This window comes from Babylonia areolata, chromosome 4, assembly GCF_041734735.1.
Source record: "Babylonia areolata isolate BAREFJ2019XMU chromosome 4, ASM4173473v1, whole genome shotgun sequence".
Lineage (NCBI taxonomy): Eukaryota > Metazoa > Mollusca > Gastropoda > Neogastropoda > Buccinidae > Babylonia > Babylonia areolata.
This window is the reverse complement of record NC_134879.1, coordinates 32,834,363-32,858,228: the sequence shown is the minus strand read 5'-3', so window position 1 is coordinate 32,858,228 and position 23,866 is coordinate 32,834,363. Positions and strand designations below refer to the sequence as shown.

At 40.2% G+C, this 23,866-nt stretch overlaps 1 protein-coding gene across 2 annotated transcripts in view; it reads right to left on the bottom strand.

The window, feature by feature from the left end:
• Positions 1-23,866, bottom strand: part of LOC143281084 (phospholipase DDHD1-like) — a 38,337-nt gene that overhangs the window by 5,067 nt on the left and 9,404 nt on the right. The window contains exons 3-14 of one of the 2 annotated variants that reach the window (XM_076586022.1): positions 23,520-23,648; positions 20,867-21,005; positions 20,290-20,405; positions 18,276-18,382; positions 16,103-16,214; positions 13,509-13,585; positions 11,602-11,684; positions 8,741-8,813; positions 7,044-7,193; positions 6,280-6,550; positions 4,748-4,891; positions 2,576-2,611 (exon numbers count right to left, since the gene is read on the bottom strand). In XM_076586022.1, the coding sequence (XP_076442137.1) occupies positions 2,576-2,611; positions 4,748-4,891; positions 6,280-6,550; positions 7,044-7,193; positions 8,741-8,813; positions 11,602-11,684; positions 13,509-13,585; positions 16,103-16,214; positions 18,276-18,382; positions 20,290-20,405; positions 20,867-21,005; positions 23,520-23,648 (1,437 nt within the window). The remainder of the gene's footprint in view (positions 1-2,575; positions 2,612-4,747; positions 4,892-6,279; positions 6,551-7,043; positions 7,194-8,740; positions 8,814-11,601; positions 11,685-13,508; positions 13,586-16,102; positions 16,215-18,275; positions 18,383-20,289; positions 20,406-20,866; positions 21,006-23,519; positions 23,649-23,866) is intronic. The other variant, XM_076586023.1, reaches the window with a different exon arrangement.

Genomic DNA, 23,866 nt, shown 5'->3' with positions numbered 1-23,866 from the left:
AGTATGCTAACGGAGATGTCTGAATTTTTGGTTACTAAAGTGTGTGTGTGTGTGTGTGTGTGTGTGTGTGTGTGTGTGTGTGTTACATTACAATAAATAATGCTGCAAAGAGAAATAGAACATTCATCCAAATTCCAAGCATCATTCACAGGTGTTGTCAAGAAAACAAAAACAAACTACTTAACATAATTTACAATGTCAGAGAAGGGAACAGATGTTTTCTTAAGTGTTGCTGCTTTTAAACAATGACCTGAAGTGATGCAAGTGTTTTTGTTTTTCAAGCTATACTTACACACATTTTACCAAAAAGTAAAATGTGGTTTCTTACTGCTGTTGGGTTAATCTATCATTTGGAACACCAAAGAAGATGTCTGCTTCAATTAATTTTACTAATAAACTAGCTTTGCAATGAAGAATTGTTTCAATATTTCTCCCAAATATGTTAACTAATGGGCAACGACAGAAAAAATGTTCACTGAATTCAATCTCATTACCAAAAGTCGATTTCAACAAGATTCATATTCATTTTATTCCATCAAGACGTGTGCATGTGGTATGTGTTTATACTCATATGTATGTGGATTCTCTTGAAATCTGACAGGCCCTCACAGGACTGGCTGTATAACCAAGACCAGATGCTCACTCCCTTTCTCTGTTGCCCAATTCTTTCTATCACACAAACGAGTTACCACTAAGTGACTAACACTTCAATAAAATATCAAACAAGCTCTAAAATACATTAAGTACCTTGACCATGTAAAAGGTATTTATGCATTTGGTTTTGGTAACTGGAAACCAGAAAACTGAATAAGGTTAAACCAAAACATGCAGACCATCAGGGATAATCAACAAGCCAGCAAAACCTTCATGGCTAATGCGATTCTGACCAAAGTCATTCTTTTATATAGTTCTTAAAAGGTGGATGTTTGTGTTGTCACACTGTCATTTTACTCATTTAAATATGTTCTACTCTGAAAACCCTATTACAAAAAGAATACACAAACAGGCAACCCATCACCATGAAATCCGCTTTAACCAACAAAACCACCGGGTGAAAGTAAATGTAAGACTCTCACACTAAGTGTGCCTTTCTAAACCTTTAAATTAAACAATATTATTTTATCTTACAATGTTTAGGATGATTAAATTCCATTGCTTCCTACAATGTATTTCAGACTGATGTCCCATCACATGGCAGAATTTGCTGATCATGGCAGATGTATGCATCAACACAACGTAGTTATACACTGAGCAGATTCACTTTTTTAGCCAAAAATATGGAAATGACTGCTGCCTGTCAAATTGTATGACAAATATACTTTTGTTTAGTAAAAGGAAAATTAGAATGTAACAGTACAGTGACTGTGACTTTGTTTATTGCTTTTTGATTCTTTTCAGGCAGTGTATTGTCTATTGTCATAACTTGAAAATGTGGAAAGAACTTTTTTCTCCAAACTTGAGCCAAATTTGGTGTTAAAAGACTATTTCTAGAGAAAATGAATGAAGTCAACAATGCTACAGGGGATACACACCCACACACAAAGACATACTTAACTGAAACAGGGTAATTACATTGACTCACTTCGTTTGTGTCAAAATGCTGCAACTTCTTTCCCATATTTTTCTACACAACTCCCACAAAACAAACTAAAAAGCACTGTTCACATGCAACCAGCACCTTGCTGCAGCACAAACCGCCATAAACCCAACATAAACACATGCCACCACAACCCAGCCCAGTTAGGAAACAACAGGCAAAACCTTCATGGCTCATGTGTAATTCCCAAAGATTCGCTAACCATCTGGACTGAGTTTATCCAATGTGTGCTGGAAATGGAACATTTCCATCTAAAGCATCCCACATCGATCAGAACTTCATTGATGAAAAAATGGTGACTGCGGGACCTTTTAAAACAAAGTTAAAAATGATAAAAGGTGGTGTAGAATCAAAGGTACCTCTAAGTCTAAAGAGTATTGGTATACGACTCGAAACGTCGTGATTTATTCTTGATCTTAAGGTACCTTTGATTTTACTCCACCTTTTATCATTCAGAACAACACTGTTTTACAATCACAATACAGATCAAAGTTTCTGACTTTCTCCACTTTCCAACTTTACTAAATTGTAACTTAAATCAAATGCCCTGACACTTGTGTAACACACTCCAAAACTTATTTCAGTATTCCATTTTTGAGTTATTTTCTTTCTTTTTCTTTCAAATGCAGACAACAAATATAATGTAAAGACTTACACCCCTATGACTGCTATGAGTGGAAAGAATCTTTTTTTCTATGTTTAATCCAAATTTGATTATGAGAGATGAAGTACTTTCAGATAAAGTCAATGTGTCAAAGTTTACCTTGAACACACAAATAAATACAATATACAGACACACGGAAAACCAAACCAGGGTTACTACACTGACTTAGTTGTTTAAACACATGAGCCAATTCAGCTAAATGTGAAATAAAAGCTAATTCAACCTTAAGCCCATTGAAATAAAAAGCTATTTTAGCCCAGCCTGTACACTACAGTGAATCAGAAAAGCCCCAAACCCATCAGTAATCACCTTACCCAATGATCTTTGTCTGGGTAAAGTTTTGCTTTTGCCTTCACACACAAGGTACAGAGTTTGAAATCAGACTTGAGATGAAAAACAAAACAAAAACGTTTGGTTAAGACTTAGTCGAATAGAATGTGTTTGGTTCGGCTAAGACTTGAACAGAATATGTTTCATGTCAATTAAAATGAAATCATATTCTAACTAGGTCATTCTAAAACAAAATTGAACAGAATAAGTTTGGTTTCAATATAAATGAAAAAATAAATGAAAAGAAGATATATCTGTAAGTTCATCCCAACAAAATTATGGATATATTTCAGGGACAGTCAGGAGAATGGTGCCTTCTTTCTACTTTTTAACAAATATTTCTTTTCTCTAAACTTACAAAAGCACATCAATTAACCTCTTCAGTGCTCCGTGACCTACACATATTTCTGCAAAAATGCTTTGCTTATTATTATTATTATTATCATCATTATATCTATATAGCACTGAATCTTGTGCAGAGACAAATCAAAGCGCTTTCACACCAGTCATTCACATGCATGCGTAACTCTAAAACTGGAAAAACTGAAGACCAGGAAAAGGCAGGGAAGGGAGGCTATTTTGGGAAGAGGTGGGTTTTAAGACCAGACTTGAAAGAGATGAGTGTGGAGACCTGACGAAAAGAAAGAGGAAGTTCATTCCTATTGCAAGGTCCAGAGACAGAGAAAGAACGGTGGCCAACAGTCCAGTGTTTGAATCTGGGTATGCGTAAACTGAGAGGATCCGAAGCCACAGGATGTACATTCATATCTGTGTAATTTCAGGATTTTTCACAGTTCTACATTTAAGCTGATACTTCTCAACAGCCACCAGTCAGAAAGCTTGATATGTCTACTTTCATTATCTGCAAGGAACAACGGCCAATCATGCTCTGTATGGTAATTACTGGATGTTTTATTGTTAGTACCCTGAAAACGATGCTTTCAGAATGGTAGGCAGTGAAGCACAAACTTTTGTAATTTGTAACTTTGTCACCTAAGATGTTGAAGGAGCTTTACAAGTCATTGAAGACAAAGTTAGTGGTTGTAATGACAACTTTTGTCACATGAATCACTTGGCAAGGATGAAAGTGAGAGTGGTGATTTGCAGAGAGGATGGAGGGTGTGGCAGCTGTGGGGCTGTATCTTGTAACAAAAGGAGTGCATGTGGCCAAGAATACCTCTGTGCTGTGGCTGAGCCTGAGTTAAAAAAAAAAAAGTCAACCAGGGGCAGGGATGGAGGGACTGGGAGAGATTGAAGAAATGGGTGAAACAATTTTGTGGGTTGCATGAATCACTGGACCAGCATGATATTCAAAAAGCATGCTCATATTGATCGAAGAAGGGGAACAGCTATTGCCTGAAATGTACTCACCCCCCTCCCCTGCCTGTGTGCCAAATGAGTCACTGTTGACCTCTCTTAAACTGTCTGAGGTGAGTAGTTTGTGACACTGGCAGGAGTGGCATATGAAGGACGTGTGTGTGCATGTAGGTTTGTGTGTGTGTGTGTGTGTGTGTGTGAGAGAGAGACAGAAAAAAATAAACTTAAAAAAAGTTTCCAGATTACATTTTAATTGCAACTGCCGAGAAACTGTAAGTGAATGATGAGCTGAAAATGTGTAGAGTACTAAACTTTGGATTATAATTCATGATTGTGTACATAAGTTATGCTGTCATTTAGTTTTTAGTCTTTATATATTTTCTAGGTTTATTTCAACTGCTTTTACCAACAATCTATATCATATTTTTTTTAAATATGTGAAAATTGTTAATGTCACATTTGAGCTTCACTCCTTGCTAATCAGTATGTTAGATAAACCTGAAACTATCTGCAACTGATAGTCTGTTCATTTTCCTTTCAGAAAAATATGGGTTATGAATATTTTCTTGCAGTAGTTTGCATGCTAAAGCTTCCTCTAAATTATTACCCTCTGCGACCAAACACTACCTGGCACATAGGAAGCACAAGTGAAAACATTGCCTGCACTGAAGAGGTTAAAAGTAAGTCAGCCACATTTATCCACAAAATAAAGGAAAAGACATCCCAACATCAAACCTCTGGATGTCACACACACACACACACACACTGACACCAACAAAACAGAGTATTCACAACAAACCAAACCACCATTTCCCCCCTCCCATCCCCTCCCCACTGACCCGTCTTGTCGATGTCCTGAGGCTCTGGGTAGTGAACTTTGCTCTGTCTGCGCTTGGCTTCGCGGTCCATGGATCGCAGCATCTTCAGTTCAGCACTCAGCTCCTCCCCGTCCTTCTTGGTCTTCCGTTCAGAGAACCACTTGCCTGTTGGAAGACAGTAACAACAAAAAAACAACATATATATACATATATCAGTTTCATCATTTTCTGTCTGTTACACCATTCCTTGTCAAGAGACATGGTAAAAATTCAAGATCACAACACTGAGAGTTGGAGAAATGTAGAAGCATGACTAAACTTGGATTTGTCTAGAATATAACTGTGTTGTAAATTTAGTGGTCAAAGGTCAAGGTCACATCAATGTTCGTATTTTCACCCCAAATCTGCTTTGCAGTGTCTTCCCCACCCCACCCCACCCCCTCCCCTCCCCAATTCCTTTGTTGGATTAAGTGTGTATCACATGCCAGTGAAGAAGGCCCTGCTCCCCTTGCTGCGAACTGAATCAGCAGACAACTGCATTTGTAGGCTACCTAGCACACTGCATCCATCATCGGTCAGCCTTCACACCCACCTTTCTTTATACTGAAACACTGTACTGTTTGTCACAGTACGTTTCTCTGTGTGAAATTCGGGATGCTCTCTCCTGGGGCAGCGTATCACCACAGTGCAGAACCGCACCCCTTTTCCTTCTGCCTACAAGTATTTCTTTCACTATCAAAGTGGATTTTTCTACAGAATTTTCCCAGGAACAACCCTTTTATTGCTGTGAATTCTATGTGTGCAAAGAGCATGTTGCATTCGGGACTTCGGTTTATTGTCTCATGGTCAGCCATGCTCCCACTATCAGAGTAGTGAGTACAACGAGCTTGTGTTTACAAAACCCAAGATGGCACTGTCATGCACAGGAGAAAGAAAAGCATTCTGCCTACTTCATATTTACACACAGTAGAGGGTTTTGGGTACTGCCAGTCTGCACCAAACCTGACCTGGAAGATCCCATAACAATCACATCCCACCCAGCCAGCATGGGGGTTTGAATCTCAGAACTCCCACGAACACCTCAGGGGCACCAACAACACCACCTCTGTAGCTGTGAAATTCTATGCGAGGCTGTGATGCTGGGTAATCATGGAACACAAGTATTATGCTCAGGAAGCAAATCCATACCTTACACTGACCTCACAAGGGGCAGGGGTCCAAGGGTCCAAGGGACAAAGACATGCTTTAGGGTGAAAATTACTGTTAATTTGAACGCATTCTTATCAGAATTGTTGGTGTCCTCTAGCTCATCTTGAACAACAGGTCATTTTTCAAGAGTGTGACTGAACAAACGAAACATGGCACCTGCTGAGCCCGACATCAGACATCATAGCTCGACATCACCAACCAGGCTGCGACAGTATCAGCGACCTGGAACCTCCTGGTGGGGAAGCAACAGAAAAACACCACCACCACCAACAATACAACATCCACATTCCTCCCACACACCCCCACCCCCCTCAAAACAAACAAAAAACCCCCAACCAACTGACTGAGTGAAAAGCTCTTGGCAGAACCGTCACTCCTGTTGTCGGTCTTGTCAGACGAGGTCTGGGGCAGGGCCAAGTTTTCTGTGGAGCACTCCAGGCTGTTCTCCACCTTGACCTTGGTGGCTTGGTCATCAGCGGAGGTGCCACTCAGGGCAGCGTAGGCCTTACGGGGCATGAAGGTGTAGGGGGTCTGCACTGTGGCGTTGAAGTAGTGGATGGGCAGGGGCATGATGGTGGCGTAGTGCTTCAGCACCAAGGGCTCCAGGCGGTATGCCTGCACCCACACCACACACAGCACCACCGTCAGTCACACACAACCACACATTTCAGCAATGTCAAGGTCATTCACATGATTATTATTATTATTATTATCATCATCAATACTGCTTATAGCCCAGCTGAATTAATCCATACACCATTTTAACATTTTGCACACTTTTCAGTGTCAGTTCACTCATTTCTTCCAACCACTGATGCTTGCACATACTATGCAACCCTCTGGTTTCCATCTTTGTGAAACAATAATCATAGGCATTTATAACCCACTCTACCTCTTTAGCACAGGGGCCCAGAGCACTAACAGGTAACATCAACACAAAGGGAAACAAAAATTTACAGCCATGCACTATCATCAAGACTAAGGAACAAGACAAATCAAATATGTCAATGCAGACACACACACACACACACACACACACACGAGCACTAACAAATTACATTGATACAGGTCTCCCTCACTACAGGGTCAGAGGGATTCACTCACTCACCACAGGGTCAGAGGGATGGTAGATGTTGAAGATTCGCCGACAGATACCTGCAGGCAGAAAGTGGTCCGGTGATCCCGTGCCTTGGGGTCGAACCCCCCTCAGAGCCAGAAACACTGCCAGCGGGGAGCCCAGACAGAACAGGTTTTCCAGCTGATGAAAGAGAAAATTTTAAAATATTACAATAATATTAAATAAAAAATAGAAACAAAAAAAATCCTTTGAAATCAAGACCATTCTTTAATTGCTTTTCACTGATGCTGCATCAAATAAAGGAAGATTATTATCAACACACATACTGGTGCATGTGTAAACGCACATACAAACACAGACATCTGAACACACTGTGAAAGTATACTTTTACAGACAAGCACTCCTTAGATACATTCTTCTTCAAATGCAGTCAAATGCAGCCTTGTCTTTAAATTTTTGCACTTATAATTTTACATTAGCAGACATGCCTAATCCCAGATTTCACTTTCAGGGACATGGACCACAAAAATCAGGGACACAAAGTAAAAATCAGGGACAATTAACGATGCCTGTCTTTGAGCTTTTCACACTTAATGTGGAGCGTATATATCACACACACACATATATATGTGTGTATATATATATGTGTGTATATATGTATGTGTGTGTGTGTGTGTGTGTATATATATATATAGATAGATAGATAAATAGATAGATATATATATATCTAGAGAGAGAGAGAGAGCAGGAGGGGGGAAATGGTAAGATCAATGTGCGCATGCATTTTGTTTCTTTTTTTATATCAACATCTTTTCATTTAAGTATATATATATATATATATATATATATATATATATATAGTGTGGTGGGGGGGGTAGTAGGGGGGGGGGGGGGGTAGTGTGTGTATTAGCAAGTGAGTGCGTGCATGCGTGTGTGCATGTGTGTGTGTGTGTGTGTGTGTGTGTGCGTGCGTGTGTGCTTGCGTGTGTGTGGTGATAGTAAGAGAGGGTAAAGAGAGAGAGAGATTGTCCACATTCAGTCACTCTTCTGAGAAACCTAGTACTCATTCTGACATCACCCTTCTCTATTTCTTCACACACACACACACACACACACACACACACAAAGCCATGTAAATGGTGGTTAGCCAGAAGGGGTGACGTCATGCAAGAAAGAAAATATGGCAATGCGAAAACCAACGAAAACCAAAACAACGGCTACAGTGACTGTACCAACATCCAAAACAGGCAAAAAAAATCCTGGATGCATGCACAGTTCGTGTGACATTTATTTTCACAATGCAGGAGCTTTTTCCCAGATGGCAGGAGACATATGCACTGCTGTGCCAACGGGGTAGGTGACGCCAAAGATTTGTGCAATGTTTATTTCATCACTGTAACTTCGAAGTTTTTCATTTAAGATGTCTTGGTCAAATCCGTACGCTCAAATTTTTCCAATTATGTGGGATGGGCTTTAAAAATCCATATTTCCAGGACACCTCCTAAATTTTTTGTCTTTTCCAGGACAAATTGGGAAACATAGGGACGGTAGGCATGTCTGCATAAGGTGAAGAAATTTTAAGTAAGTTTGGAAATGCAGTCCGTTATCTTGTCTCTCCATATTTTTGTTATTGCAATTTTACACTGTGTATGGAAATTTTGGAACAAGCAAGTTTGGCCTTTCTTTTTCTTTCTTTTTTTTTTCTCCTAAGTGCCAGAAATGTTCACCTTGAAAGGCAAGCGTGGCTTCCCCTGCTCTTCATCATGCAGGTTTTCCAAAGAGACTTCCAGCTCCATCACCCTGTCGCAGAAAACATCAAGGTTAAGAAAAAAGGGGGAACTGGTAGGGAGGCCGGGGGAGTGGGGGAGTGGGGTGGGGGAAAATAAGGTGTTGGATTTCTGATCCACTGTTCACCAGTGATCGGGGTTTGAGGCCCCATTCTGGCTTGGTGTTGTCCCCTTGGGAAAGCCTTTCAACTCCAGTTTTAATTACTCCACCCAACTGTGAATGGGTAGGTACCCGACAGTAGAAGGAGCCAGCATGCTGCACTTCAAGCATGTCACCAGCTGTACTGGCTTCATGCGTAGCAACACTGGCTTATTACACCAGCCCACCAAACAAAACTAAACATATAAAACCATAACCAAACTTGTGACACCCGAAGCATGTGTATAGACAATTCAACAATGAAACAACAACAACAAAAACAAGAGAGGCAAGGCCTTCAAGACTCACTTGTGATACACTTTTTTTTTTAAATCTAATCGTTAAAATGTGTTCTGTATTTGTTATTATAAAGCTTCGGGTTAAAAAAAAAAAAAAAAAAAAAAAGTCCTAACCAGATTCGAACCCCGCGTGTTCGGGTGAGAAACATACTTTAAGGGCGATAAATCATTTGCGGTATTCGCAGTGAGAACTCTGTTTAAATCATATTATTCTGGTGTATCTTGGGCATTTAAAAAATCATTAAGAGCAATTAAAAATTCTTTTTAAGTTCACGGTAAAGGAGACGTGGCTATCGCCGCAATCACACTGCAACATTTAGCCGTTTTCTCTAGATCTAGATAGATGTACAAGTTTAGTTACACCTGCCGGGAATGTAGTACAACACGGTTGATTCAATTTCTCTTTTATGTTCATTCTAGTTTTATAGTTTTAAAGTTGATATGAAAATTTAGTATTTTGTTAAACTAATAACATGTAGAGCCAAGTACAAGTACTTCTAAACGTCGTAAGAAGTGAAAAGGACTTCATTTTGAGAAAAGTCAAGACTGGACATTTTTTCTTATCATCATGATGAATTCAAGGGTATTAACTCGCATAGTTTACAATTTTTAACTGTGAATTCCGACTGATCCTGTGGACATATTTATGGCAGTTTGGGGCATAATCCAGTAAGTGATGAGGCATTCACAAATCTTTCTCTGAATAAATATTTAACGGTCTCCTTCTTCAACTTTCCATCACATGTTATCGTGTATTGTCCATTGAATATAGGATTGAACGGGCAGGTCAACAACTTGAAACAAAATGGCATCGTTCGCGTTCGTGAAGAATATGAGCACGCGCTTTGAATGTGTATAAATATGTGTACGTAATTGATTTTTGCCCATGACCTTCAGGGCTCAGCCAATAGATCTGTAAAGTCCACTCGTCGTATTGATTTTATTTTTTTCCGAAAAAGACCACTTTGGCGAATGAACATAGTGAAAGCCCTGTACACTGAGAGTGAAACACACAAGCTTTTTATGTACTGAGCATAATTTCAAAATGTAATGTTTAAGATGAGAAAGATCAGTTTAAAGCAAATTAAGTCCCCTAGCATTAATTATAGATTATTTCCCTTTTTTACTATCTGCACCAAAATGTTTGCAAATAAATAAAACTTCCATGCTTAGCAAAAGAAGTTCCTGTTTGAACAACAAATGATAATAATGACTGCTCTTGTTGTTGGGTCAGAATATCATATCAAAGTGCCAAGTTTAGCGAATACAAAAAATATAAATATAACAGTAAATGCAGTTTGCATATAATTAGGCTTCATTTTTTTTTTTTTTTTGTGTGTGTGCCCATCCCAGAGGTGCAATATTGTTTTAAACAAGATGACTGGAAAGAACTGAATTTTTCCTATTTTTATGCCTAATTTGGTGTCAACTGACAAAGTATTTGCAGGGAAAATGTCAATGTTAAAGTTTACCACGGACACACTGACACACAGACAACTGAACACCGGGTTAAAACATAGACTCACTTTGTTTACAGAAGTGAGTCAAAAACAACAAAAAAAACGACAACAGACAAATGCTTGCCAAGCTCATCACACAAAAAACAAGACTGGATGGAAGATGTATGATATTTTATCAACTCTGTCAAAACCGATTTCACTGTGTCAAACTGGAGCTGCTCTCCTTGGGAAGAGTGTGATACCACAGTGCAGCACCACCCATAGTTCTCTTTTTTCTGTCTACAAGTCTGTTTTACCAAAAAAAGTGAATTTTTCTACAGAATTTTGCCAAGAACGACGCTTTTGTTGCTGTGGGTTATTTTATATACACTAAGTGCTGGACACATACACTGGACCTCAGTTTATCATTTCATCCAAACTACTAGCACCCAGACCAACACTTAAGGTCTGGTGGAGGGGGTTGGGGGTGTGTAAAAATCCTGGTCCATGTATGGGACTCAAACCCATGGACGCTCACTTCCTAGTATTACCTATGGGCCACCGTTCCACCATGGCAGATGAAGAAATGCTACTGCTGCTTACTATGTTAACAAGCTGGTTCAAAGCCTTTACTCTGCTGGTTCCTGTACGTTAACAAGCTGGTTCAAAGCCTTCACTTTGACTGGTTCATGTACGTTAACAAGCTGGTTCAAAGCCATTATGTTTGTAGTATTTAGGTATATAGATTAATCAACAGATAAATATATATGTATGCAGCACATAGGTATATACAGAATGACTGATCAACAGATCAGATACAGAAATATATCTATTGTATGAAGTGTGTACACACACACACACACACATACAAAAACAAAAAAAAGAGAGAGAGAGAATTGCTTTATAGATCACAGAGGCACTCACTTTTGTTTAGCACAGTTCAGTTGCTGCGACAGCGATACACTCAAGGGTACTTGGTTCTGCCTGGCATGTAACTCCTGCTCTTTCTGAAAACACACCAACACACATACCTCAAAACTGTACTCGTGCAGCGCATAAACAGCGGCATCGTTGTCAACATCTTCATATCAACTGTACAACGGGCCACTCCCCAAAAGAAAAGATTTAAATCAAACCCACACCCCATACAAGACAGTGGTGGTGCCTTGGCAGAACCAACAAGGGCTAGCCTTTGATCATGTTTCAAGGCCCTCTATTTCAGTATGGTGTTGAGTCCTTGGGAAAGGCACTTCACTCTGATTTTCTGAACTCCACTCAGGTGTGAATGGGTAGCTGTTTACAGTTGGGGGAAGGTTAGCATGGTGGAAGGAGAGGACTGGGCCCTTCCTTCCTATACTGAGCCCTGGACACGGTGGGTATGAATTCACTGTCCCCATTGACATAAAGGGCTATGGGACCTTTAACCTTTAACCATACAAGATACTCATGTCCACATTCACAATTACTCTCTACAAACACCAAATTCACAATTACTCTCTACAAACACCAAATTCGCATTTACTCTCAAATTCACAATTACTCTCAACAAACACTACTCTCTACAAACACCTTGTTCACAAATACTCTCTACAAACAACCCGTTCACAATAACTCTCTACAAACACCACAATCACAATTACTCTACAAACACCCCATACACAATCACCCTCTACAAACACCAAAATCACAATTACTCTCTATAAACACCAAATTCACAATTACTCTCTACAAACACCACATTCACAATATCTCTACAAACACCACATTCACAATTACTGTCCACAAACAGCAAATTCACAATTACTCTCTACAAACACCCTGTTCACAATTACCCTCTACAAACACCACATTTACAATTACTCTCTACAAACATCACATGAGTGTTCAAAGACAACCCCTCCCTCTTCTTTCTTCCCCCTACAGCTCAACCCCCAGCCCCCAGCCCTTTACACTTTACTGAACTCCATAGCATGTACAATATGCAGACACATACACTTACAAACATACTTGTCCACATCTGAACATTGGAACATACATACAGAATGAATGCATGTGATGACAATAAATCATTCACTGCTGAATCCTACACTCACATTCGGACGACAAGACAATAACATACAGGAAAATAAAGAAACATTCCTTGTGTTTGGAAATTTTATTAGTATTTCTGAATATTTTGAAGCAGACTGTTATTTGTTTTGTGTATGTGTGTGGGAGTTTGTGTGTGTGTATGTATGCATACGCACATATATGCATGTATAATTACAAAACATTGACTGCTATTAACATAAACAATATTAACCTGGTGGCATACTTGTAAGGTTCCCCTTGATTTGTTCAGCAACTTGGAATTGTATATGTCATTTTTGACCGCCCCTTTTGTTTAAGCAACATGTACACATTTCACTTTGATGCCTTCTGTTCCGTGCCCAGAAGTAAGTGGTGTATGTGTGATCTTGTGTGACTGACATGTTATTGCAGAGCACTTTGAGAGGTCTGAAAGCACTAAATGAATGTACCATTAACTCTCTCCATACGAACAACAAAAGAGGCCCCCATCACAGCATTTCACTGCAATTAATATCATTAAAATATTACAAGCGGAAGGCTCTTATACTGAAGAAATGGATGTGGACAAATAATATTGCATTCCTGACCACAGAAGCTAAAGGCTGTGTCATTCAGACACCCATTGACATCCGAAGGGTTCTCTGTGAGGGGAGAGGAGAGGGCTGGCTGTCCTGAGTGAGTTAAGAAGACAATTGTCAAAGTCTGTTGTGATGAAAATGCACCACAGCACTAAGACAGATGAAGAGGCCAGCAGTACTCACACAGACAGCGTTGACGAACTGGTCATACAGCTTGATAGGGTTCCATCCTGTGATGATGTCATATGTGATGACACTGCCTGCACACACACACACGCACGCACGCACGCATGCACGCACGCACGCACGCAGTGTCAGCACTGGGGCACATCCCTTTTTCAGAATTTGTCTTCTTTCATTTCAAACCTTTCATTGCGACTATCTGACTGCTGTGGACAACACCACAGTCAAGTTAATGACTTTGTTTTAAGATGAATGGAAAATAAGAGAGTGAAATTGAAATAAGAATTAACTTTATCTATTTATTTATCTACTCATTCACATCTTTTTATTTATAATTCTGTTAGACTTTCGTCAGGTCTTATCTCTTCATGGCTTGGCTTTACTCATGAACATTCAGGAAAGGGGCTGTCCATGTCTGTTGGTGTGTAACATGACATGACACATGTTACATGACATGTGCCCCTTCCAACACTCTTCTCCACCAAAATAATCTCCACCCCTCCCAGTGCTCCCACATTCATCCCAACCTGTCACCATGGATCCTGAAGATGACAGGAAGAACAAAACATGAAAGAGATCTGAGGCATTAAGAAAAGGTGAACTGCACTACCTTCACAAAGCATGGATACCATTCAATCTTTATCTGCAGAGGTGCAAGCACAGAAAGTGAGACCAACCCAAGCCTGAAATCTTTTTTCTTTCTGCCCAGACAGAAGCCTAAAGTCATAATGCAGACTCAGTGAAACAGAGAATCATGCCTGAACACTGTTGCCATACTGTTATTTTTTCAACATAGAGATCTGGGAGAGAATGATTGTGAAATCTGAGAATATTCAAAAAGTGGAGAGAAAAATAAAGAATTTTAACCAACATAGCAAACATGGAATCACAATTTCAAAGAAAAGATCTAGCAGCCATCTGAACATTCACAGTGGATGGGACTTTCAGAAATAAGAATGCAGTATCCACCATAGCATCAACAAAGGCCTACTAGTACTGAAGGGTAAAAAGGGAAATGCACTGGACCAAAACAATAGCAAAGTTTTATGTAAAGCAAAACATACAGCACACCCATTGTGTTAAAAAAAAATTTTTTTTTTAAAGTCTGCAGGTGTCACTTTCAGTTGTCCATTAGGGACAACACTCCTTGCACAGCTGGAGCTAATGTGGAAAGACTGCATTTACAAAGTGTTTTTTTTCTGTCCACGCACAAAAAACTTTCATTGTATGTGGCCAGTCTCAGGTTCTCCAGCTCTGAACAGCAGTCACTCATTCACTGTCAACACAGTGCTGTCAAAGAGTGAGGGATGAGGGGAGAGGCTGAATTAGTGCTGTCCGAGACCACGCATTTCGCTCATGAAAGGTATGGGTGCAGGGGAGGATAATTGTGGTTGTCATATTGTGGTCATTTGAGTCAGTTAATGGTTACACATAATGGACCTCTGAAGTTGAGCCCTGATGAAAAAGCAGCTGTTCTTGATAATGCAAAATCCTGGAGCACCCATTTGTCTGCAGCTGTCTGTCTACACAAAATTCACCACTAGATTGCCAAAACATTATGACATAGTTTTCTGCCAAACTGAGCATAAAATGGCTTTCATTTCTGCAGTTTGGTCAGTAATGATCTGTTTTTTATTGATGAAAGATCATGTAGTTGCTCCATCATGTATACAGTTATCTACACTGCAACATGTTTTGTGTGTCAGGTCACTTGTGTCTTGTCAGCATTTTCTTTCCACTGGATCCATATTCTTCAATCCAACCATATGGCATGCTGCTGCAGAAACTCACACCTGCAGTTTCAATCTTTCTGCGCCAGTTCTAAAATCTAAATCTGATTTTGTTTTCGTCTTCAGCCAATCCCATTTCCACTTGTTTCTCACACTTTTCTCATTACTTTTCGTCAAATGTTCACTCTCAAGCTTTGTCAAAAACATGACACTGGATGTCACTGTCGCAATATCTGACTTGGTGAATGCACTTTTCAAAACAAAATCAGCAGAGAGTGAGCCAACACAATTAACTCCTGTGGTTTCCAGCAAATGGTAACAATACTGAATCAAAAAATAGATATTTTCTAGATAAGTGTGTTAACGAACACATGTATACGACACATTGTGGAATACAAAACTGAATGAGATTACTTCTTACTTTTTTTATTTGAAGTTTCATAGCAGACAAAATAATGTCACTAAATAATAATCTGACAGAGAAATCGAAGACAGGGAGCAGGTTACAAAAATTTATGCATGCCAGAAAATATCCAAACAAAAATGTCTCCATGCTGGAAACTACCCAAAGGGAGCAAAGTCAAGATAATATGTGCCTGATTCCAGGCGCATGCTGGACGACTTGCACCCTTTATCTGCTAAAACACCAATGATACCCTATGGGGAAGAAGACTGCCAAGAGAGAGAAAAGTCCAAAGCACACAGACAGAGCAGGAACCTGATCTTCAATACATCCTGTCTACACCTACCTATGAACTCATCCTCTAGAACAATGCAACCTTCACCAAACCAAGACCGAAGCTCTGAAAACTGTGACCTTGAGGCATCAGCCATAAGATGGTTAAACTCAACTTTACCACCTACCTAGAGAATGTGAGACGACAGAGACCTTCCCCCCGTTGGCCTCAAAGTAAGGTTGGCGTGCACAGAACATCTCATACAGTCGGATCAGCTCTGTGTGAAGGCTGGCTAGGATCTGAAATCACCAAGCACACAACTCTGTCCTGGGAATGATGCACACATTAAATCATTCATATACATATCATACAAATTATATAACCGGCCCTAAGAAAAATATGACTGTCCACTTTCACTATTGATTTTTCACCCAAGGGCTTCATTTGAAGAGTATGACATATTGTCTTGTCTTTACTCTCTCTCTTTCTGTCTCTCTCTCTCTCTGTGTACACACACACACACACACACACACACACACACAGATAGTTCACACTCTGTTCGTGTCCTGGGCTCCGCTCCTTGCAGAAAGCACTGAGGTAAATACCAAGACCAGTAAAATATAAAAATATTAACAACAGTAGGTTCTTCATGTCTTTAAAACTTGTATTCTAAAAAAAGCAGCAAAATTTCACTGTAAAAACAGCTTCTTCAGGCAAGGGTACTATATATATATATATATATATATATATATATATATATATATATATATGTGTGTGTGTGTGTGTGTGTGTGTGTGTGTGTGTGTGTGTGTGTATGTATGTATGTATGTATGTAACATGTAATGTGCATTACTATTTTCTTGTATGAAAGGAATACATATGAAGTATTTATGGAAATAGCCACATGGTATGGATATCATATTCCATTGGTTGTCATCACACATGAAGATACTAAGCAAAGAATCACCAGTTCAGTACTGATAGTAGCTGTACTATCTGTCATCTCTTCTAACATTGCACTGCTTTTCCTTGTTTATGAGCTATGAAGGATGTTATCACCTGGACTGAAAAAAAGTGAATACACAAACAACAAAAACAACACACAAAAAAAGGAAAAAAAAGATTTATGTTTATTCATCTATGTTGTTTACAGGGCTATATCAGTGCTAAAAAACAACAACTATCACTACATGGAGCCTGAAAAAAAACCTGGAAAAGAAAATTAAGCATAAGTACAGTCAAATTCATGACATGCTTCTGACTTTGATCATCCTGTCAAATTTTCACCAAAGGATTAAAAAATAATAATAATAACATTTAAAGTTTTTCTTAAGAATTTAAGTTTGTCTCAAAGGGGGAAAAAACAAAACAACCCAAAACAGTCACTGTGGTGAAATGGTTAGCACTGCAGACTGATGAAAGAGAGCACATGGGCTAAAACCCCATCAGAGGTGGTTTTTTAGGCTCCTACCCCAAGCCTACTGGCTACTGGCTCAAGCAGGAAAACTGGGACCACAGCAGAGGGTCATCCACTTCACAGGCACATCTTTGGGAACACTGTTCAAATTTCCTGACAAAGACTTCAGGTGTCTGTTATCTCTCAGCTTTATTGACACCAGGATATAATTTTATGAGTCCAGGCTGTCATAATATCATTATCACAGGAAGCGTCTTGAACAACCTTGTCATGTAGTCCCAAACCGAATGAACCTCCATGGCAACATCATCGTCATCATCATCCTTTCATGCCCTGCTCTCATGGTGACCTTAGTTTCAATTCCCCTCCATTTCTGTCCTTCAGGTGAATGTCTGTCACAGTCTTCGGTGTCAACAGAATCATGGGGGACTGTCGATGGAGGGACAAGGTGGTGGTCTCTACTCTCCACTCTAGGGGAGACGCTTGCTCAGCGTGGCTCCGCAACTAAGCTATCATTGTCATCAGTAGGGGGCTTAGTAGGTGGTGTCCTAAGTATGTTAAATCAGAACAGGCACTACTGAACACCACCAAAGTGACTCAGCAGCAGTGCAGGTGCAGGGTCTCCTCTGGTGTGTAGCCTCCCAATGATTTAACATTGATGGTTCCCTTTTGACTGCCAGTACTGGGACTGTGACAGATGAACCTGGGTTTGGCTATGTATGAGGGTGTCCGAATGAGCAGTATGGGAGCAATGCCACTGAATCGGAGCTGGAGACAGAACCAGCCTTGTCAAGTAATACCAAACCTAAATGGAACCCCATAGAAAAGCAGCAAATGTCATCACCCCCTCATTATTCATATCAAAATAAAGAAAACAAAAAATGTCCACAGTTCTGGGGCAACAACAACAAAAACATTTCAAAAAAGGAGAAAAAGAAGGTACCTCATTCCTGTAGATGGGGCTGGTGTAGTACAGAATGTCCATAGCACTGCTGTTCAGAATGGAGCGCACACCCAGCATCTTGTTGGGAGTGATGGATTCCACTGTGTCTGGAACCAGCGAGTTAACCATACAACCACCACACACACATCATGGACTGTCATGCTTCTGAATGAATAACATGTATACAGTATTCCCATGCATTCCATATTTTTCCAAAATCAAGCATTATATTTTCCAAGACCCAAAATTTAAGTCACATACAACTACACAGGACTGCACCAACATGTACACAGAGTGAGAGGTGAGGGAAAGAGCAGGAAAGGGGACTGGGAGTAAGGGGTGGTGGGAGGACAGAGAAAGGGACACTGTCATAGAATATTTTAACAGACTAACAAAGAATATGAAGACATTGATGGACACACACACACACACACACACACACACACACACAGGGGAGGAGGCAAAATCTCTATCAGTAATGTAGATCTGTTGAACAGTATCATGAAAATTCCAAAACCCTTCCAGACTGTGCAGGGTCTTCTTCTCCCTGAACTCTGTGAAGAGTCACTGGGGCACTGCCAGGTCTGTTGGTCATGTGTCAAAGCCTGGGTCTCTGCAAAGTTTTCCTGTCCATTCTGCAGAGTTGTTAATCCATCATTTTTTTCTGTCCTCCCCTCTGTCTCCCTCCCTCATCAGTTCCTTGGAGGAATGTTTTAGCAAGACCACTGGACCTTGTTACGTGGCCATACCAGTGCAGCTTTCCTTTCTGAACTGTTGTCAACAGATCTTCAAAAGGTCCAATGTGCTGTTTGATGGTTTGATTCACTTGCGCATTGGTGATGTGATCACTATCTGACGTTTAGTATCAAGCGATAAAACCCTGTTCCCATGACTTAAATTCTTCCTTCCAAATCTGCTGTGAGGGTCCATGTTTTACATGCATACAGGAGGATAGAATATACCAGTGCACAGAGAAGTCTGATCTTGTGTTTCACAGAGATGTCATCCTTCCATACAGGTTTCAGTCTGGACAGTGTTAATGTTGTCTTTGCTACCCCTGTCATTGCTGTCAAGGTTTTTCACAATGTCTTCACACTGCTCTTCAATTCAATTTTCTTTTGACCGATCATCTTATATATATATATAACTGCAATTTTCCTTTCCTTTCTCAGTTTTCTTTTGTGTTTTGTAAAGTCCTTGTGTCACGCATCTCTAGGATCTGCTTGTGATCCATGGCTTAGATTTCCATCACATTACCCCTAGGACCTCTGTTGCTGTTTCTGTCAACACTTGGTTGAAACTATTTGTGAGGGCTTCAAGATCTTCTTCAACCTGAAGTAGTGAAGCGATTTTTCCTCCAATGACTGATTTGAATTGTTCAGCACTGTCAGGATCTTTCGGTATCTCAAGGTTGAATTTGAGTTGGCTGTTTTTCTCTTTCTTGTTGTTCCTCAGCCAAACTTAAGTTCATCATGACAAGGTTGTGATCACTGCCAAGGTCAGCTCCTGGGAACGTTCTTGTTTTCACCCTGTTGATGCCAGACCTGTTCCAGTTCTTCACAAGAATGTTGTCAATCTCAGTATCTGGCTGTGATGCTGATCGTTTGGGGAGTGCCATGTCCTGGAAATGGTATTCCTGTTTTTCCAAGACTTTTCCAGACATCCATCACTCTGTGGGAACCCTGTGTACATCACAGAGAGACACAAAGAGAGAGTATTTGTACGTGCATGATTGCATGTGTGTGTTTTGCTTGTTTCAGTGACATTGGACTGAAGCTGTGATTCACTGTGTATTCTACTGTACCCTCCACATGCAAAAAGGGGCAAAGGATTTAATTTCTTTGAATCTTTTAAGTACAATGTAAATTCAAACTTATACATATTACCAATACTGACACAAGCTTGTTAATAAAACAGTGATCATAACTAGGTAGCACACAGGGTTTGACCAGCAGAGAGGGTTTATGTCTGAACTCATGGCATTGGACATGCCGGGTGTGTGGTCACCACTGACCTCCGTCCAGCTTGAGGGAGGACCTCCACTCCACAGGCAGGAACTCTGCACGCTGGTTGTTAGAGCTCAGCTGTGGGAACAGCTTATGCTGCAAGGAGCTCACTCTGTCCCTCAGGCTGACCACACACACACACACACACACACACACACACACAGAGGCAGGTGTTAACACAGGTGGCCAGCACACACACACATGCACACACACACACACACATACACACACACACACCCGTCTAAAACACTTCTAGTGAATATACGTTAAGATCTCACACACACACACACACAAATTCACACATACACACAAACACACACGCACACTCACTCACACACACACACACACACACACACGTACAAACACACGCACATTTTCTCTCATATACACACACCCAATCACACACATACATAGCCATACGCACACACACACACACACACACACACTCTCAAACACACACACACACCCACACACAAAGCATACACACACACGCACACATTAACACGCATGGCAGAAACAGATATGGACCAACAGAATGCAGATACAGAACAGAGAACTTGCAGAGTTTAAAGGGAAGTGACTCACTCCTTGACACAGCGCACGATGGCTCCAGAGTCCATCTTCTGCCCAATGCCGTGGATGACAAAGACCAGGTGTGTGATGTCTGGGGGCTTGTCATCCATCTGGGCCTCATAACAGTACCCACGCTGTATCCGGGTCCCCGCTGAAAACCAGGCAAGCCTCTGCTCCATCATGTATGGAAAATACATAGAAATGGGAATCGGTTCCAAAATCCAAACCTTCCTTTTTTTTTTTTTTTTTTGGGTGGTCAGCACAGCATCAGTTTTTTAACCCAATATTTACAAACCAGTAAATTAAGAAAATTATTTCATGCTCCCCAAGCTCACCATCCCTTTCTCTCTCACACACACATACATACATACATACACACACCCACACCCACACACTTACATAAAGAAATAATCTTTTTGAAAGAGATTTTGGCAACTTTCCAGTCAGAAAGAAATTCAGAGAGTGTGTGTGTCTTTGTGTGTGTGTGTGTGTGTGTGTTTGTGCGCATGTGTGTTTGCACATTTTTTTAAAAACAGGTTCGCAGAAACTCAAGCTGGTTTTCCAAACCACCACACAAATTAATCAGTTTGTCAGTATATGCCAGTTTTACCACACACCTCTAAAAATAGATGCCTCCACAACTCTCCACCCATGCAGGGTTTAGGTTTCCTTTTGGTCACTGACGCATACAATTTTAAAATGATCCATCGATGTGGCAGCCAGCTGGTCACTTGACATAAAAATTATATGTTGATTTTTCATAAAATTGGTCATGCTAAAAGGGCTTTTGTAGATTTCTCTTATTCTCCTGCAAACACTTTCACTTGCAGTTTCAAACTTTCTAAACTATAATCTTCTCTGTTGTTGCTCTGCAGTTCAACATCAAGCAGATGAACATTGTAAAAAAACAAATTAAAACTTGCAGTGAGCCAGGAAACAAATGAGATACGTTTACACAAAGGTATCACTGCTTGCATATTGTGGTGGAATACAGTGCTAAATATGCTTTTTACTTTCCTGCCTGTCGGAGTGTCTCCTCAATTAAAGATGGTTTAGATACATGTAGAACATTTCATCATAAAAAAAAAATCATCATCCTCATTGTGGATCATGCCTGGGAAAGGAGCTGCCTAATGTCGAGGAAGATCGAATGAGTGTTCTGAACAGCTGCGATCTCTTCCATTCTGGAAGCATTCAGACAGTCTGAATCTGAGATTTCTTCAGCGCTTGTGGGCAACTTACGTGTTTACTTCATTGATGCACAAGTAAGTCGAGATCCAACCAAGTTAACAACACACAAACACACTTTTACGTGCATGACCGTTTTTATTTTGTTATTTGAGCAGCTGTACTTTGTTTGGGGTATGTTCATGTTTCCATAACCCATACACAACAGATTTAAACAGGTCCACAAATTATGCTTGCATGGTACTTTAGGAAATTCAAAAGACATTCTCAAATTTTGCAACTGTGAAACTTTGGAGTTTCACAAAGCAGAGAAATAAGTGCTTTCTTAGAACAACAGTATTAGACTAATGCAACCAGTGATAGTTACACTGTAGATCTTTCAGCTGTACTGCTTTGCTTTTGTTTCTAATTTTTCCTTTGTATTATCTGAACCATAATGTGAACATTCACCATACAGAACAGCCAGCATGAATCAATGTTTCAGCAATAAAGTTTAGTTTTGACCATGCTGTATTTTCAGTGTTCATCATGACCATGACACAGCATATTTCAGCAATGAAGTTTTGTTATGACAATGTTGTATTTTCAGTGTCCATCACGACACAGCAAATATTAACACAAAGTCACTTTACTTTCCCAGTTGACTTCACTAGGCTGACATCTGCTGCATGCATATGTCCAGTATGAATATACAAAAAATCAATAAAACAAGATAGATACATGCAAGTTATCATCAAATCTGCCAATTTTCTAGCTTACTGCTCAGTACAACAAAACCACGATGTGTCCCATGGCCTTTTACAGCTACCATGACAGTGAATTCCTAACCACCAGTGTCAAGGGCACAGCATAGAAAGGCTGGGTCAAATCCTCTCCTTCCATCAGTTTAACCTTCCCCAATGGAAGTCAGGTACCCAATCAACCGTGGGTGGAGTGATGAACATCAGAGTCAAGTGCCTTTACCAAGGACACAACACCATGCTGAAATGGGGCCTCAAACCCTAATCACTGGTGAACACTGGATCAGAAGTCCCAACATCTGATTCTGCCATGGCATTTCCCCAATCAATGAATGAATAAAACATATATATATATATATGTATGTATGTATAAACAAGTTTTCATCAAATTTGCCTTTTTTCAAGCTGACTGATTTGTGCAACAAAAGCACTACAAACAGGTTAGTTTGGCATAAAAAGCTATGTTGCTGAATACTCCCAAAGGCAATGCATATGGCACTGCAAACCAAATGCTACAACTCATGCTAGGTCATTATAAGGCAACCTACCACTGGCCTCAGAGGACAAAAAGCACTATCAGTTTATTCTGGTGGTGATTCAGTCACCAGCTGCTGCTCTTACTGTTAGTCTGCATTGCAATAGTCATCACAAAGTCATTTGCTACATATTTGCACCAAAAAAGTGAGATAGGTTTGTTAATACAATGTCCATCCTTTACAACCAACAGCTCCACTCACATTTCTGCCATCCCATGGACTTGGTGACTCTGCGCATCAGCTTGGAAGAGGTGGACTCACTGAACATGTAGATTTCATTGCTTGCATTCCAGTCCACATGGAAGTCGCGGAACTTCAAGTTGTGGATCACTGAAACACACAAGTTTGCAGCTGCTTTGAGCACCTGAGGTTTTGTTTTTGTTTTCATCTTAATCAGTTGACACAAAAGAACTGCCCATGTATCTGCAATCACACACACACAGGGACACACACACACAGGGACTGAGGGAGGCACAGCCTTCTACTTCAAGAAGAAAATTTGTAGTGACTGGGTTTTGAAATGAAACGTTTGATGCCAAGATGGAAGA